General features: G+C 45.7%; 1 protein-coding gene across 3 annotated transcripts in view; it reads left to right on the top strand.

The window, feature by feature from the left end:
- Window positions 1–15,316, top strand: part of LOC144683972 (uncharacterized) — a 65,901-nt gene that overhangs the window by 16,294 nt on the left and 34,291 nt on the right. For all 3 annotated transcript variants that reach the window (XM_078547613.1, XM_078547611.1, XM_078547612.1), the window contains exons 4-6: window positions 3,643–3,785; window positions 5,511–5,658; window positions 6,649–6,698. In XM_078547613.1, coding sequence (XP_078403739.1) covers window positions 3,643–3,785; window positions 5,511–5,658; window positions 6,649–6,698 — 341 coding nt within the window. The remainder of the gene's footprint in view (window positions 1–3,642; window positions 3,786–5,510; window positions 5,659–6,648; window positions 6,699–15,316) is intronic.

The following is a 15,316-nucleotide window of genomic DNA, read 5'->3' as shown; positions in this document are numbered from 1 at the left end:
AGGGGTTAAGTCCACTGATTGTGTGGATACTCCTGAAACCAGCAAAAAAACATACTGGGTTCCATGAAGGCGAGACATTGGGAGAATCCATTTGTTATTCCAGTCAGCAATCCCAATGGCGCCCTGATGTTTCCTGAGTTGAATGGAGCTTCAATCCCTGTCCATCCCACAGGGCCATTTTCTTCTATGTTTGGAACATCACATGCCAACCTCATTTGCATTGCTGTCGAACCCTCATTTATGCTATTGTCACTTCTAGGTTTGATTTCCCAGTGCTGCGCTCACCTGCTTGCCTAGATTCACTCTAAACAAACATCCAACTGATCCAGAACTTTGCAGCCTCTATTCTATCATGCACAAGTCCCTGCCCACCCATGATCGCAGTCTTGAGCCCCTTCACTCTACAATACTCTATCTAAACCTCTTCTGTTCAGTCTCTGTTGCCTCTTTCGCAAACATCTACCAAAACTGTTCCCCTGCATTTTCTCCCATTAAGCAACATGTGATGTTTTGTTCAGTGAAATATCCCGTGTAAATACAAGTTGTTGGAGGTTCATTATAGGGCTTTCTGTTCTAATGCAGTATTAATACTCTATTGTTTGCCTCTCAATTGCCCCTTTAATCTTGATACTTAACCAACACCAGTTTCATGATTTTTATATAGGGCATAAAAACAGGCCATTTGGCCCAACCAGCCCATGCCAGTAAGTGTAACAATTTGTGTCGGCCATGGCTCAGTTGGTAGCTTTCTTACCTCCCAGTTAGAAGGTTGTGGGTTCAAGTCCCACTCCAGGACTTGAGCACAAAAACCTAGGCTGACACTCCAGTGTAGTACTGTGGGCGTACTGCACTGTCAGAGGTGCTAGATTTCGGGTGAGACATTAAACCAAAGCCTCGTCTTTTCTCTCAGGTGAATGTGAAAGGTCCCGTGACACTGGAAGAAGAGTCTTCCCCAGTGTTCTGGCTGCTATTTATCCCTCGATCAACATCACAAACAGATTACCTGGTCATTATCACATTGCTGTTTATGAGAACTTGCTGTGTGTAAATGTTAAACAAAAACAGAAAATGCTGGAAAAACTCAGCAGGTCTGACAGCATCTGCGGAGAGAGAAAAACAAAGTTGGTGTTTCAAGTCCATATGTGACCACACTTCAAAAGTACTCCATTGGCTGTAAAGTTCTAAGGTTGTGAGCAACACTATATAAATGCAAGTAGTCTTATGTAGTAACCCAGCAATCCTTTGATTACTACTTTTCACTATTTACAGGCTTCCAATGGTGGGATTACCATCCTAAACCTGCCAATGGAGGCATTAAGACTTCCCTTAGGTGGTGATTTTCCAGGGTGCTTCTGATTGCTATATGCTGTTAGCAGTAAATATAAAAACCAGTCAGCAGCAACACCTAGGTCATGGCTGTTATGGTGGACTGAGCATTCAGTTGTATAGGCCAACACACTGTTTATGAACCTTCCCCTTACAGTTGGGATGTGCTGACTGATTTGACTGATCTTGGTTTTTCTTTCTTTGTTTTGTTCTTATCAATAATTTCTCCTCTTGTTCCATCCTAAGCAAGCACTGACCCCTTGCTTGCTGAGGCGGGTGTCCATTACCCTTCGCACCTTATCCAGGGGGCTGCTATTCATGTGTGAGCCATAAAGACGGGCTGTTTTCCTGCAGGGAATAACACAGCTAGCAGGGGTAGTTGTGTAGAACTTGAGAACAGCTACCTTGGTTGAATCCCCCTTTGCTTCCCCAAGGGGAACTGAGGCCTATTTTATTCTTAGTGCTGCAATGACTGCTTTTGCTTTTGTATGTCAATATATTCTAAACCTCAGCAAGTTTTTCGATCTGGTAAAACACTTTTTTTTTCTACAATGAAGTCCGCCACAAGACTTTGCAAATGCCTTGTCCCTATAATGTCACCTGCACCAGTGAGTTAAAATGTACTGCACTTCCCTCAACTTTAGCATCAAGGAATTTTTCCATCATCTGAAACAGGCACATTTTTGTTCTGCATTGCATACCCACCCCTTCTGTGTGTATCTGCATCTCAGAACCTTTCTCCTCCCCCACCCTCTTATCTTTGGTCTGCATACCTGAAGTGCTGCCAATTGTCACATTGAGAAATTTAACCCGAGGTGGTATTTTCCAATCCTGAGGTGCTCAATAAAGTGATCTGAATACTGATAAAGCAAAGAAGCCTCCCTTCCCTGAGGATGTACCCTGACTATTTATATAAAGTGGTGCCTTCATGACTGCTAATGTAAGTTACGCCTTATTGCCAATGATTTTGAGAACTGAGGTTCTTGCTTTATTTCCAGCCCAGTTTTACTCCAAGGAAAACAAAAATAAAAATACCTGGAAAAGCTCAGCAGGTCTGACAGCATCTGCGGAGAGGAGCACAGTTAACGTTTCGAGTCCGTATGACTCTTCAACAGAACTAAGGAAAAATAGAAGGGAGGTGAAATATAAGCTGGTTTGGCGGGGGGGGGGGGTGGGACAAGTAGAGCTGGATAGAGGGCCAGTGATAGGTGGAGATTGCCAAAAGATGTCATAGACAAAAAGACAGAGGTGTTGATGGTGGTGATATTAGCTACGAAATGTGCTAATAGGTGACATTAAGGATAGAAAGCAGGACGAGCAAGGTACAGATAGCCCTAGTGGGGGTGGGGTGGGGGGAAGGGATTGAAATAGGCTAAAAGGTAGAGATAAAACAATGGATGGAAATACATTTTAAAAATAATGGAAATAGGTGGGAAAAGAAAAATCTATATAAATTATTGGAAAATAGGGGGATCGGAAAGAGGGTGGGGATGGAGGAGAGAGTTTATGATCTAAAGAACTCAATCTTCAGTCCGGAAGGTTGTAAAGTACCTAGTCAGAAGATGAGGTGCTGTTCCTCCAGTTTGCGTTGAGCTTCACTGGAACATTGCAGCAGGCCAAGGACGGACATGTGGGCATGAGAGCAGGGTGGCATTTTGAAATGACAAGCGACAGGGAAATTTGGTTAAAAATCTGAAATGTCTGATGACCACGAAACCATTGCCGGTTGTCATAAAAGCCCACCTGGCTCGCTAATGTCCTTTAGGGAAAAGAAATCTGCAGTCCTTACCCGGTCTGGCCTACATGTGACTCCAGACCCACAGCAATGTGGTTGACTCTTAACTGCCCTCTGAAATGGCCCAGCAAGCCACTGAGTTTGAGAACAATTGGGGATGAGCAACAAATGCTGTTAGCGATGCCCACATCCCATGAAAGAATGAAAAAAAAAAAGCTGGATAGTGATATTGAACAGAAGTCCTGGATGATTTTCTTTTTTTTTAAATAACGGCCTAACTTTGGGGCATTGATCCTGTTTGTGGGCTCCTGCCATCTGTTGGGTGAGAGCAGTTAAATTAACGCAGGTCAGAAATGGAAGTGGGTATTTGTTGGGCCTGTTCAGAGCAATACCACAAGATATAATGCATCTGACCTCTGAAACCTCAATGGAGTAATTTTAAAACATGACATAGACCCGATGCTAGATTTTCCATAAGGTATCAAGTTGCTCACTTAAGTTAAATGATTTGAAGACCTATTTTGAAGTGTTACAAAAAAAAAAAATTTTTTTTAACAAAACTCAGATGTGTATTGTTCTAGAGAGAAGATTTTCCAAACTCGTCAAGAGGAGGTGTCTTTTCTGAGGAGGGCTTCAGAAGCCTTGATATGCAATCTACTTCCGGATTCGTTATGGAAATTAAACTGTTACCGGCACCTACTGAAGGAGGTTGTTGCACTGAAAGGCAGGTACCTGCACTGGCTGAGCTAAAGCCTGAAACTTTTAAGATGAGGTTCTTGTTTAATGCGCTTTGTGGAAGCATGCATCGCCATTCTATCTTATGCCCTCTGTAAACACCTGCTCATCCAAAACTCTGATGTCCTTGTCCTAACTCCTCCTTACCCATTGTCCCTGTGTTCAATGGACTACATTGGTTCCTTGGATCTTTCATTGTGTTAAAAGTGCTAAATAAATGCAGTTGTCCCCCAACCATCCATCCGTTTTCACACCGCTTCTCCTGGTGAGGGTCACGGTGGCAACAAGCTGAACAGCGCCGACCAGACTTCCCTTTCCTCAGCCACACATCCCAGCTGCTCCTTGGGGGATTCCCAGGCCAGTCGAGAGATGCAATCCCTCCAGTGTTTCCTGGGTCGGCCTCGAGGTCTCGCCCAGTGGTACAGCTCCAGTGGGAACCTACCAGGAGGCAAGCTTATCATGATGCCCGAACCACCTCAACTGGCCCCCTCCTCGATCTGGAGGAGGAGTGACTCTACTCCGGGGCTCTCCCGGATTGCCGAACTCCTCATCCTGTCCCAGAGGGTACGCCCAGCAACCCTGCGGAGAAATCCCATTTCTGTTGCTTGTACCCGCAATCTTCCTGACCTTCAACTAAAAATCTACCATTAAGTCAAAATCAGCGGACTTTAGTATAATTCTCTATTGCCCTCAAAGTTTTGTGAGCTTTTTATTTTAGCTGTCTCTAGAGCACTCTAGTAGTAATTGTGCTTTGTTTATCCACGTTATTGTATGTTTTTTTTTATAGCTGCTCTTATATTATGCTTAGTTAACGCTTGACATGCTGCTATTGCCCAATCTGAGGGTAACCTTGTTGGATTGGCTGCTTGAAGGACATTTATCTCGGGCTAGACCTTCTCTGCGATCAGCCTCAGTAATCTGGCAAGTTTACTCTGAGGTTGCTGCCGGGTGTAAGAGATCTACATGTTAGAAGCTGGAGACTTTAGCACCCTATTAAGTCTAATGTCCTGCCATAACTGGAGTCTGTTATGCTATAGGATGAAACAGACCAAATATTAATTACCACATTGGCTCATAATTGGAATTGTTGTACATATTTAACTTGAGATTTTGTCAAAATCTATTTCTAATAGGTTGAGGCGTAGGGAGAAAGTGCAAGTTCAAATTTCCTTGGCAGCTTCTTGGAATAGGATAACTGTGACTTAAGTAAAATGTATTGTTTGCTGATTTCAATACCCAACCACTGGAGTTCCCTGACTCATGCTGTGCTGGTTAGATGTTGAATTAAGAGACATGGGGTTAGAAATGGTAGATTTTTAAAGTTTAAGTTTAAAATGTGTACAAAATAATAGAGAAGGGTACTATAATGCATCAGGCGCGAAAGACTCTCTGGGAAGAATGCAGGAATAGCTGGACGTGGGAATCTAGGAGGACCAAGCTTAGTTGCGGGAATCCTCTATGGTTGTGCAGCCGAGCGCGTTTTGTTCTGCAGGTTCCCACCTGCAGAACAGGCAAGCTAAAAGAGGGCAGGCAGTGTCCATGGAACTGCTCTCCAGCACAAGGCAGCTTCAGGGCAGGAGAGCAAAGTGACTGTAGGTGGTAATATTGTAGATGAGGTGTTATTCATTTTCAAAATGTATTAATATTGTTATGATGCATGCTAACATTCATTGTCAAACCAATTTCTTTTTCCCAACATTTTTCCCATTCCCAGTTTTGGAGGAAGTGATAAATACAGTCTGTGACGCTGACTTTATCAATCGGGCGTTGATCCAGTTTTTGGATAAAGATTCACCTGAAATTAAAGTGGAAGCCACTCCAGAGGCCCCCCCGAAAACTGGGACGAATGATGAAATCCCTACGTGAGTAACAATTCTATAATGCATGATACAGTTTCTATCCTTCCCGAGGCTAGAATAAAAATTATTTGTTTTTGGTGAAATCTCAGCAGACTCTGAACAAACTTCTTCGAGCTCTGACTCCACTCATGAGGCTGCATTCCTGCCTGGGGCTTAAAATCAGACCCCGTGAAAGTCGATCTTTCAGCTTTGGTTCAGGTCTTAGATGGGGTTTCTTTAAGGTTTGCTAGTTACCGCAAGAATACTACTGTAGGCTGTTATTCATAAAAACCATCCCTGTTTTTTTACAGATAGATATGTACATCTCAACGCTTTACATCTGTTCATCATCAGAACTGTTACTTAACCACGTGACACAGCACCATAGTTACATTAGTAGTTACACCAGTATCAGGTGCTCCTGATGTTAATCCTTTACAGTCAACCGACTCAGCAATGATTCAGAGCTGGACCCAAACCTATCCTTACCTGATGTTCCCACAAATATGGAATCACTGAACAGTAATCAGGAGGGGAATGCTAGGAGGCATTCTTGGCAGATTTATTTTTTTCTTCTTAATTCAGGAACAGCTAGGCCAGTTATAGCCAGCTGGATCAGACAATTCCATGCAGATTAGTCATTGAATCTTTTGTGTTTGACTCCACTACTCAACGAATAAACTCATTTAACCATTGGTGGTGTTAAAAGAAAGTACTTGCATTTATATAGCACCTATCAGAACCTCCAGGATGTTGCAAGTTGCCTCAAAGCAAATGAAGTATTTCTGAAGCGTAGTCTTTGTTGTAATGTAGTAAACGCAGCAGCTAATTTTTAGCAATGTTGGTAGAAGGATGAATATTGGTCAAGACTCTGAAGAGAAGTCCCCTGCTCTTCTTTGAAATAGGACCGTGGGATTTTTTTTTTAAACATCGTGCATGAAAGACAGATTTAATCATAATTGTGTTTGTGCAACTACCTGCAAAAGTTCAGATTTTATTGTTCTGCTCTTCCAGTGAATGTAATATTCCCAAGGCAAACAAGAAAAAGGAATCAAACAAAAAACGTGAGTGATCCTCCTAAGAAAAGTCTTTGAATTTTTTTTACAACCTTGTCCTGTTGTTCATCTTGCTTCATCTATTTTGACTCGGTATTTCAATTCTCCTCTACTTTCTAGAGTTATGGAAGTTATTGATAAAGGTCCAGCGCACACATCATAGCTTCCCTCTATATATTCTAAAATTCTATCCCTCCATATTAACTTTCAAATTACCTATTACTTGATGAGGGGAAGAAGTGGTAGTGTCCAAGTTGAGAGACTTGTCCCAGCAGATTGGAAAATAGCAAATATAACACCTTCCTTCAAGATAGGAAGGAAACAAAGTAGGAAACTATAGGCCAGTTAGCCTAACATCTGTCATAGGGAAATTGCTAGAATCCATTATTATGCAAGTTATATCAAGATGCTTAGAAAATCAGCATGTGATTAGACAAAACCAACATGGCTTTGTGAAAGGGAAATTGTGTTCAACTAATTTAGAGTTTTTGAGGAAGTAACAAGGTGGATAAACGGGAACCTGTAGATGTGGTGAACTTGAATTTCCAAAAGTGGGAGGCAGTGGCGTAGTGGTATTGTCACTGGACTAGTAATCCAGAGACCCAGGTTAATGCTCTGGGGACGAATCCCACCATGGCAGATGGTGGAATTTGAATTCTAATGATAACCACAAAACCATTGTCGATTGCCGTTAAAACCCATCTGGTTCACTAATGTATTTTAGGGAAGGAAATCTGCTGTCCTTGCCCAGTCTGGGATACATGTGACCCCAGACCCACAGCAATGTGGTTGACTCTTAACTGCTGTTCTGAAATAGCTGAGTGTGACACACGGTTCATGGGCAAACTTATTTGAAAAAGGATATAATTGCTTTTAGAAGCAGTTCAGAGAAGGTTCGTTGATTCATTCCTGGGATTGATGGGCTTATCTTCTGAAGAAAGGTTAAACAGGCTGGGCCTATAACCATTGGAGTTTAGAGGAATGAGAGGTGATCTTATTGAAACATATAAAACCCTGAGGGGACTTGATAGAGTGGATACTGAGAGGATGTTTTCCCCTTGTGGGGGAAACGAGAACTAGGGGACACAGTTTGAAAATGAGGTCTCCCTTTGAAGACTGAAATGAGAATTTTTTTTCTGGCTTAGGCTTGTTAGTGTGTGGCATTCCCTTCTCCAGAAAGCAGTGGAGGCTGGGTCATTGAATTTATTCAAGGCAGAGTTAGACAGATTATTGGTTGGCAAGGGAGTTGAGGGTTATGGGGGTGCAGACAGGAAAGTGGAGCTGAGACCACAACAAGATCAGCTGAATGGCAAAGCAGGCTCAAAGAACTGAATAGCCTACTCCTCCTAAGCCCTAAGTTCCTATGAATATGAGGTCCAGGAGCCATAACAAAACCTTTTGAGGTCAATAAACTTCAAAGGAAAAACCCTTCAAGAGTTGGCAGCATGACTGTTACAAGGATACCTGAGACTACTTTATAAAGATGTTGTTTCAGGATTTCCTTAAGGAATATCCTTGGCCAACAAAGCTCTGCTTCATTAATGACCTTCCCTCCATCAAATGTTCAGTGGTGGGACTGTTCATTGACAATTCCACTGTATTCAGCTCTATTCACAACTCCTTGGAAGTAGCTCATGTGTGTAACAGCAAGATACCATCCAGGCTTGGGCTGCCAAATGGCATGTAATCTTTATGCTACATAAGTACCAAGTGATGGATATCTCAAAAAAGAGAAACCCAACTATATTCCCTTGATTTTCAATGGCACCACCATGGCTGGGTACCCGACCATCAACATCTTGGGGTTAACCACCAGAAGCTGAAATAGATGACCACATCAATGACTAACGGGCTCACCTTCTGACTCCTCAATGCTGATTCGACATCTAGTCAGGGATGTTTATTAAATTTATTCTTTCATGGGATGTGGGTGTCGCTGACAAGGCCAGATTTGTTGCCCATCCCTGATGCCCCTGAACTGAGTGGCTTGCTAGGCCATAGAGGGCAGTTGAGAGTCCATCAAATTGCTGCAGGTCTGGAGTATATGTAGGCCAGACCAAGTAAGGATGGCAGATTTCCTTCCCTAAAGTGCATCGGTGAACCAGATGGGTTTTCACAACAATCGGTGATACTTTCATGGTCACTGTTACCGAAAGTTAGAAACTAACTTTCAATTCCCGATTGATTTATTTATTTTATTTTTAATTTAATTTAAGCTTCGCCAGCTGCCATGGTGGGATTTGAACCTGTGTACCCAGAGGATTAGCCTGGGCCTCTGGATTACTAGTTTAGTGACATTACTGTTATGCCACCATAACCCCCTTGAGGTGGCCATTATACTCGCCACTTGCCTGGATGAGTGCAATTGCAATAATACACTTGAAGCTTGACACCATCTGGTATGGGACAATTTCTGTCCTTGCTACAGGATCAATGTCCGTTGCCTTCACTATCATAGGAGCAGCAGTAGGCCATTCAGCCCATTGAGCCTGCTCCACCATTCAATACGATCATGGCTGATGACTCGCTTTGATGTCTTTTTCCTCCCACACACATCCCCATATTCCTTTGTCATTAGTATTTAGAAAACTGTCAATCTCTGCTTTAAGCATACTCAATGACTGCACAACCTCAGTCCTCTTTAACAGAGAATTCCACATCAATGCACAAATCCTGCAGGTTGGACTATAGCAATTTACCAAGGTTGTTTCAACAACACCTCACTCACTCACCTGTTACTTCTACCACCAAGAAGGGGACAAGCGAAAAAGGGTGGAAATCGTCTGGTCCTGTTGGCAGTGGGTGTCATGGCAGGTGGCGGGGGTGGTGGGTGAATTTGGTGTGAGGGGCAGAAATCAGTTTCACGCCGGTGTGAAATTACAGCGGGATCATCCGATACATTGTGGACACCAGAATCCCGCTGGAGGCTGGCATGGATACTATTTGCATCCCGCTAATGAGTGATTTGGGAGGGGGTAAGAGGGTGCAAGGGATAGTCTAACAGGGAGAATGCTGCGAAGGTAGGTGGGAGTCCGGGCGGGGGGGCGGGGAAGGAAGGAGTAAGGGTAGATGGGGGAGAATGTCCAGGTGAACGTGAAAGGGGAGGGTCTGGAGTCAATGACTGTCTCCTGAGGATCGAACTGCAGGGGTGGGCATGGTAGGAGGGAATGGTGACTGAGAAGGCAGAGGGAACTGGTAGGTTGGGAGGGGGAGAGTGAGGGTGCATCAGTAACAGAAGGAGGGGTGGCGAGGTGGTTGTTGGGGACTTGGAGGCAGACACAGGCCGTGGGGTTGTGAAGGAGGAGTCTGGGAAGGTCAATGTGGACGGGGGTGGGGTTCTCCGGGGGGAATGTGCATGTTCACCTGGACATCCTGGAATGCCAAGGGGTTCAGGTTGGTAGGTTACGGTGGGGAGGTGGAACATGATGTCGGGGGGGTGGGGAGGGGGGTGGGGGGTGCCATAGTGATTGGGGGAAAGGACATGGGTGATTGGGGGAGGGGAAAGGATGGGGGAGCTGATCAGAAACTTTTCGACGACCATGTTTGTCAAATTGAAAGTGAGCGGAGCATCATGTTGGGTGGGCACAGGTGCTGTAGGGAGTGTGATCAGTGGGTGGGTGGAGATGCAGGTCAGCTCAGATGGACAACTGAAAGAGAACCAGCAGGCAGCATTGGAAATGCTCGGGATTGTGAGAGGAGTGTGATGGATGAAAGCTCTGCTTGCTGGGAGAATGCTTGTACGAGGCTCCAAAAGGCCCTGCCGCGTGCACACTTCTTCATCCAGAGTCACTCAGTCCGGCTGTGTGCAGCTGAATTGCTAGTCAGGATGTAGGGGGAGGACTCACGAAGCCTGTGAATGAAGTTGAAAGATAATGTTACACATTCAGTGAAAGTAATATATTTTCAGATTATAAAGTGACAAAATGTGTTCACTCGGCAACCGCTTGTGATCAAGATTTCTTGACTTTTCTAGGCCACCACTCCTAGTGCTGCCTTGGCATCCGCAGCACTGGTGGAGACAGCCTGTGCAATGGTTGGCCCTGTTGCCTCTGACCTTGGCATGCATTCTCAGGAGAGCCGAGGCCTTGAGGCCTTGCTTTGGCTGTCCTCCTGTGGGCCAGCTGCTCCCTCTGTGGTGACAGAGGGAGAGGTTGAGGGGGTCACAGGCAAAGGAGACTCAGAGGGAGCAGACAGCCTCTGAGATTCCTGAGTGGATGAACCATGGGTGTCCTGCTGCTGCTCCGTTTGTGTGCCCTAGAGCCCTGGCCTGGCTCCTTGAGTGGAAGGAGCACCTGGAGGGACATCGAGGTGTCCTGTTTTCCCCCCTCGCAACGCCACTGCAGGAACTTGCCCATGGCTCCCACGATGGAGTGCAGATCCGTGCGCATCTCTGCATTCTGCTAGACCAGGGTTTCCATGGTGTCTGCCATGCTTCCCATGGAGACTTTCATACACACATGTGGGCACCACATCATCAGAGAGCAGGTGGGTGCACTCCTCTGACTCATGTGCCACTCTGTTGAGGGCTTCCAACAGCTGTGCAGGATGCTCCCTCGCCTTCTGCTGACTCCTCTGACTCTGACCTCACAGATTCCTCTTCCCCAGCAGTCTTCCGCGTGTCAGGGACCTCAGCTGAACCTGCCCCCTCCTGTTGTGGACATGTGTCCAGGCAGTGACCACCTGGTTGTGAACCAGAGCCTGCTCTAGATCTAGGTCCCACCAAGGTGTGTCTCTGTGCTGGTGCAGGGTGTGGGTAAGCACTGTGATGGGTCTTCCAGGCTGCTTATTTCCAGCTCTTCAATGGAGGAGCTGCCCTCTTGGCTGGAGGTGAGGACCTGGATGGAGCTGAGGGACTGGCTGGCTGGCTGAGGGTGTCGGTCGCTTGGCAGAGCTCCCTGTGAACCAAAGTAGAGACAATTAGTGCATGGCAGCAGAGTCAAAAGCAGGAGAGAGAGCACTCTCAGCTGTGTTGAGAGAGGAATGATGTGGTGCAAGATCCTCATGAGGGTGTTCCCCACCAACCTCACCATTGCCTCTGGCATGGTCCACATCCTTATCAGTCAGTGCAATGGCACGCTTCTTCTGAGTGTGAGACCTAGTGTGCGCCACTCCAGCCCCCTGGTCTGGGACCTCACCCTGCTGTTGCGCCAGCATGTCCTGTATGAAAAGAGATGAGGGTAGGAGAGAGAGAGTGTGAACAGGATACATGGCACTGCGTGGCATGTTTGTGTAGTAAGCGGAGCCATGGACAGGATGAGGATGTGAGCTCCAGAGGATATGAGTCTGGAGGTGTGAAGGTTAGTGTGATAGTTTGTGGCGTTCTCCCTTGAGGTGTGAAATCCCTGTGGATGCGTGATGGGTTAGTGAGTGTGTGAGTTGAGTGATGAGGTGGTTGGCAAAATAGATGAGAGCATTCATCAAAGGGAGGTGATACCGTAGTGATATTGCCGCTGGGCTAGTAATCCAGAGAGCCAGGGGAATGATCTGGGAACCTGGGTTTGAATGGTGGAATTTGAATTCGATAGAAATTCAGTGAAAATCTGGAATTACGTCTAATGATGACCATGAAACCATTGTCGGTTTTTTAAAAAAAAAACAATCGTCTAGTTCACTAACGTCCTTTAGGGATGGAAATTTGCCATCCTTACCTGGTGTGGCCTACATGTGAGCACAGCAATGTGGTTGACTTTTAAATGTCCTTTTGTCTAGCAAGCCGCTCAGTTGTATCAAACCCCTACAAAGTCTCAAAGGAATGAAACCTGAACTAGGCACCAGAAACGACAATGGCAAACTCTGCCCAATCAGCCCTGTAAAGTCCTTACTAACGTGGGGGCTAGCGCCAAAATTAGGAGAGCTGTCTCACAGGCTAGCCTGACATCGTCATCCTCACAGAATCACATCTTACAGATGATGTCCTGGACACCACCATCACCATCCCTGGGTATGTCCTGTCCCACCGGCAGGACAGACCCAGCAGAGTTGGCGGCAGCCGTGTACAGTCGGGAGGGAGTTGACCTGGGAATCCTCAACGTCGATCTGGACCCCATGAAGCTCATGTTTGACCTGATGCCATGAGACAAATAAACCTGCTGCTGGTTACCACCTACCACCCTCCCTCAGCTGATGATGGAGGAAGTGCTGAGGGTGGCAAGGGTGCAGAATGTACTCTGGGTGGGGGACTTCAATGTCCATCACCAAAAGTGGCTCGGTAGCACCACTACTGGCCGAGTCCCAAAGGGTATAGCTGCTAGACTGGGTCTGCGGCAGGTGGTGAGGGAACCAACGAGGGCTAAATATACTTGACCTCACCCTCACTCTCACCCACCTGCCTGCCTGCCGCAGGTGCATCTGTCCATGACAGTCTCTATAGGGGTTACCACTGCACAATCGTCGTGGAGACTGAGTCCCGCCTTCACATTGAGGATACCCTTCTATTACGACACAGCCGCTGGTAAAGGCTGAGTTGCTGAAATCCCAGAGTAACTTGAAACAACCATCATAACCCATTTTTGCAACTTGTATGTTATGAGATGCAGGCTTTGAATTCAGTAGTAATAAGACCACCGAGTCTTGGTTGGGTAGAATGTTGTGTCCCCCCCCCCCCTCCCCCCACTGTCGGGGAGGGTTGTGCAGGGTTGGGTGCAGACCCGATCGGATCCACGCCGCCATTTTACGTGGGCAGGCCAATTAAGGCCCACCCAGCATGATGCGCACCCGGAAGCACTATACACTCCCCGTGCGGGGGTGGGGGGGTGTTCCCTGAGTCGGGAGTGCACTCTTTCACGCATGCGCGCGAAAGAACACAGAAATCTCCGAAGCGCAGAAGTGCCTCAGGGAGATTAGTTTAAGTTTTAACAGTTCAATAAAGTGTTGAAAAAATTTTTATGACATGTCCCCTCATGTGAAACTGTCCACGTGAGCTAGGACATGTGCATTAATTTCAATAAAAATTTGAGAAAATTAAAAATTGTTCATGAAACCTCATCCCGTGAAGGGTGCCTGGGCTCTTCATCTGCCCGCCAACCTTAAGGTTGGATGGGCAGCTCCGTTAATTATTTTAATGGTTAGTTAAATGGCCTTAATAGGCCTTTGACAGTTCGGATGCGCAGCCAACTCGAATTGGCTGTGCGCCTGCCAAACTGAAAATCTAAATGACACGCAGTGACCTCGGGACACACGCCCGACATCACCCCACGTCATTTTATGCCTCAGCGAGCGGCCGAAGATTCTCACCTATAAAACTAAATTGAACATTTATTAATACAAAGGTTATAAGCACATGCATATATCTACAAAATTACTATAAATAAGAAAAAATCCCCATATTAATCTGAATCTCAGTTAAACTCCCGCTAAGGCAACAGTAAAATGCACAGATTTAAACAGACCCCTGGCAAAGCACACCCTGCACAGTCTCATTCAAAATGAGTTTCTTTCAGCTCTGGATCCTTGTAGACAGACTTGAGGCTTTAGATCTTAGAATCCCTCCTTTTTACCAACCGCTTTCTCTTCCTTTATACATATTTCCCTCTTTGAATGCAAATTCTCATTGTCACTAGGTTTTTTTTTTAAACTTTAAATCTTCTAACGAACATCGGTGGCCTACCACTCCATCCAGCAGGCACCCCAGGGAGGCGTCGCTAAATTTGGGTGCTACCATCTTCCTGGTGCTTGGGGCTATTTGTTGCCTGGCGCAGTCCTGGTCTGTAGACATTAAGTAGGCTGCGCTCTGGTGCGCTTTTAAATATGGCACCCGGAGCGAAGAAGCATTGAGGTCATGAGGTGGCAGGCAAATCCAAGCCTGCTGCCAGCGATCTGGCGTGTTTCCTGTGAATGCATTATTAATGAGGGGGATGATGTGGTGCGAAAACCTGTCATTGTAGCTGGCGGAAAAAATGTCTTTTTTCATGCCCGCTACCACACTTAGTGTAAATCTGGGACGACTCCGCCTAAAGTTGAGAGTAACTTTGCCTCCAAGTTTCCTGGAGTTTCCTACCTAACACCACTGTGGAAGCAGCAGCGCTATCACAATGACTGTATTAGCTCAAGGAGAAAGGCCATTACCATTTTACAGGGCATCCAGGAATGAGCAGTAAATGTGACCCTGCCACATGCTCAGAGCAAACTAAGAAAAGCTTCGATAATTCACATTCACCTGTTTCGGTTTTTGCTGGGGTCGTTTCACTGGTGCTCAACCTCCCCCAGTGTGTAACGTAGTTAATTGTGAAACGGCTCAGTGATACATTTGTCATCACTTTGGGTCTCTCCACATCGTTGCGTTCTGGCATCATGAACATATATACAATTAACCATTGCATGATCTTACCCAAAAGCTCTGTTAATGGTTATCTAGATACACTCCATTTCCTGATGTATGCTGGAGTGTATTAATGCTCTAACTTTGCCTTTAATTCAGGAATTTTCCTGGTCTCTGTTCTGCCTCACTCCCCTCTATATCAAAAACCTTCTCTGTCCCTTTTTAACCTTAAAAACTCTTGCTAATGATTCTGTTGCACATTCACCAACTTCCTTCATATTTTATGCTCTCCATGCACACGAACTCACTTCCCTTACTGCATCTTCATCATTTCCATGGGACAATAGAAATCTTGTTTGTTGCAACACAG

The sequence above is a fragment of the Cetorhinus maximus genome, chromosome 8, assembly GCF_964194155.1.
Source record: "Cetorhinus maximus chromosome 8, sCetMax3.hap1.1, whole genome shotgun sequence".
In the NCBI taxonomy this organism is placed as follows: Eukaryota; Metazoa; Chordata; class Chondrichthyes; order Lamniformes; family Cetorhinidae; genus Cetorhinus; species Cetorhinus maximus.
This window is presented reverse-complemented; position numbering and strand designations above follow the sequence as displayed.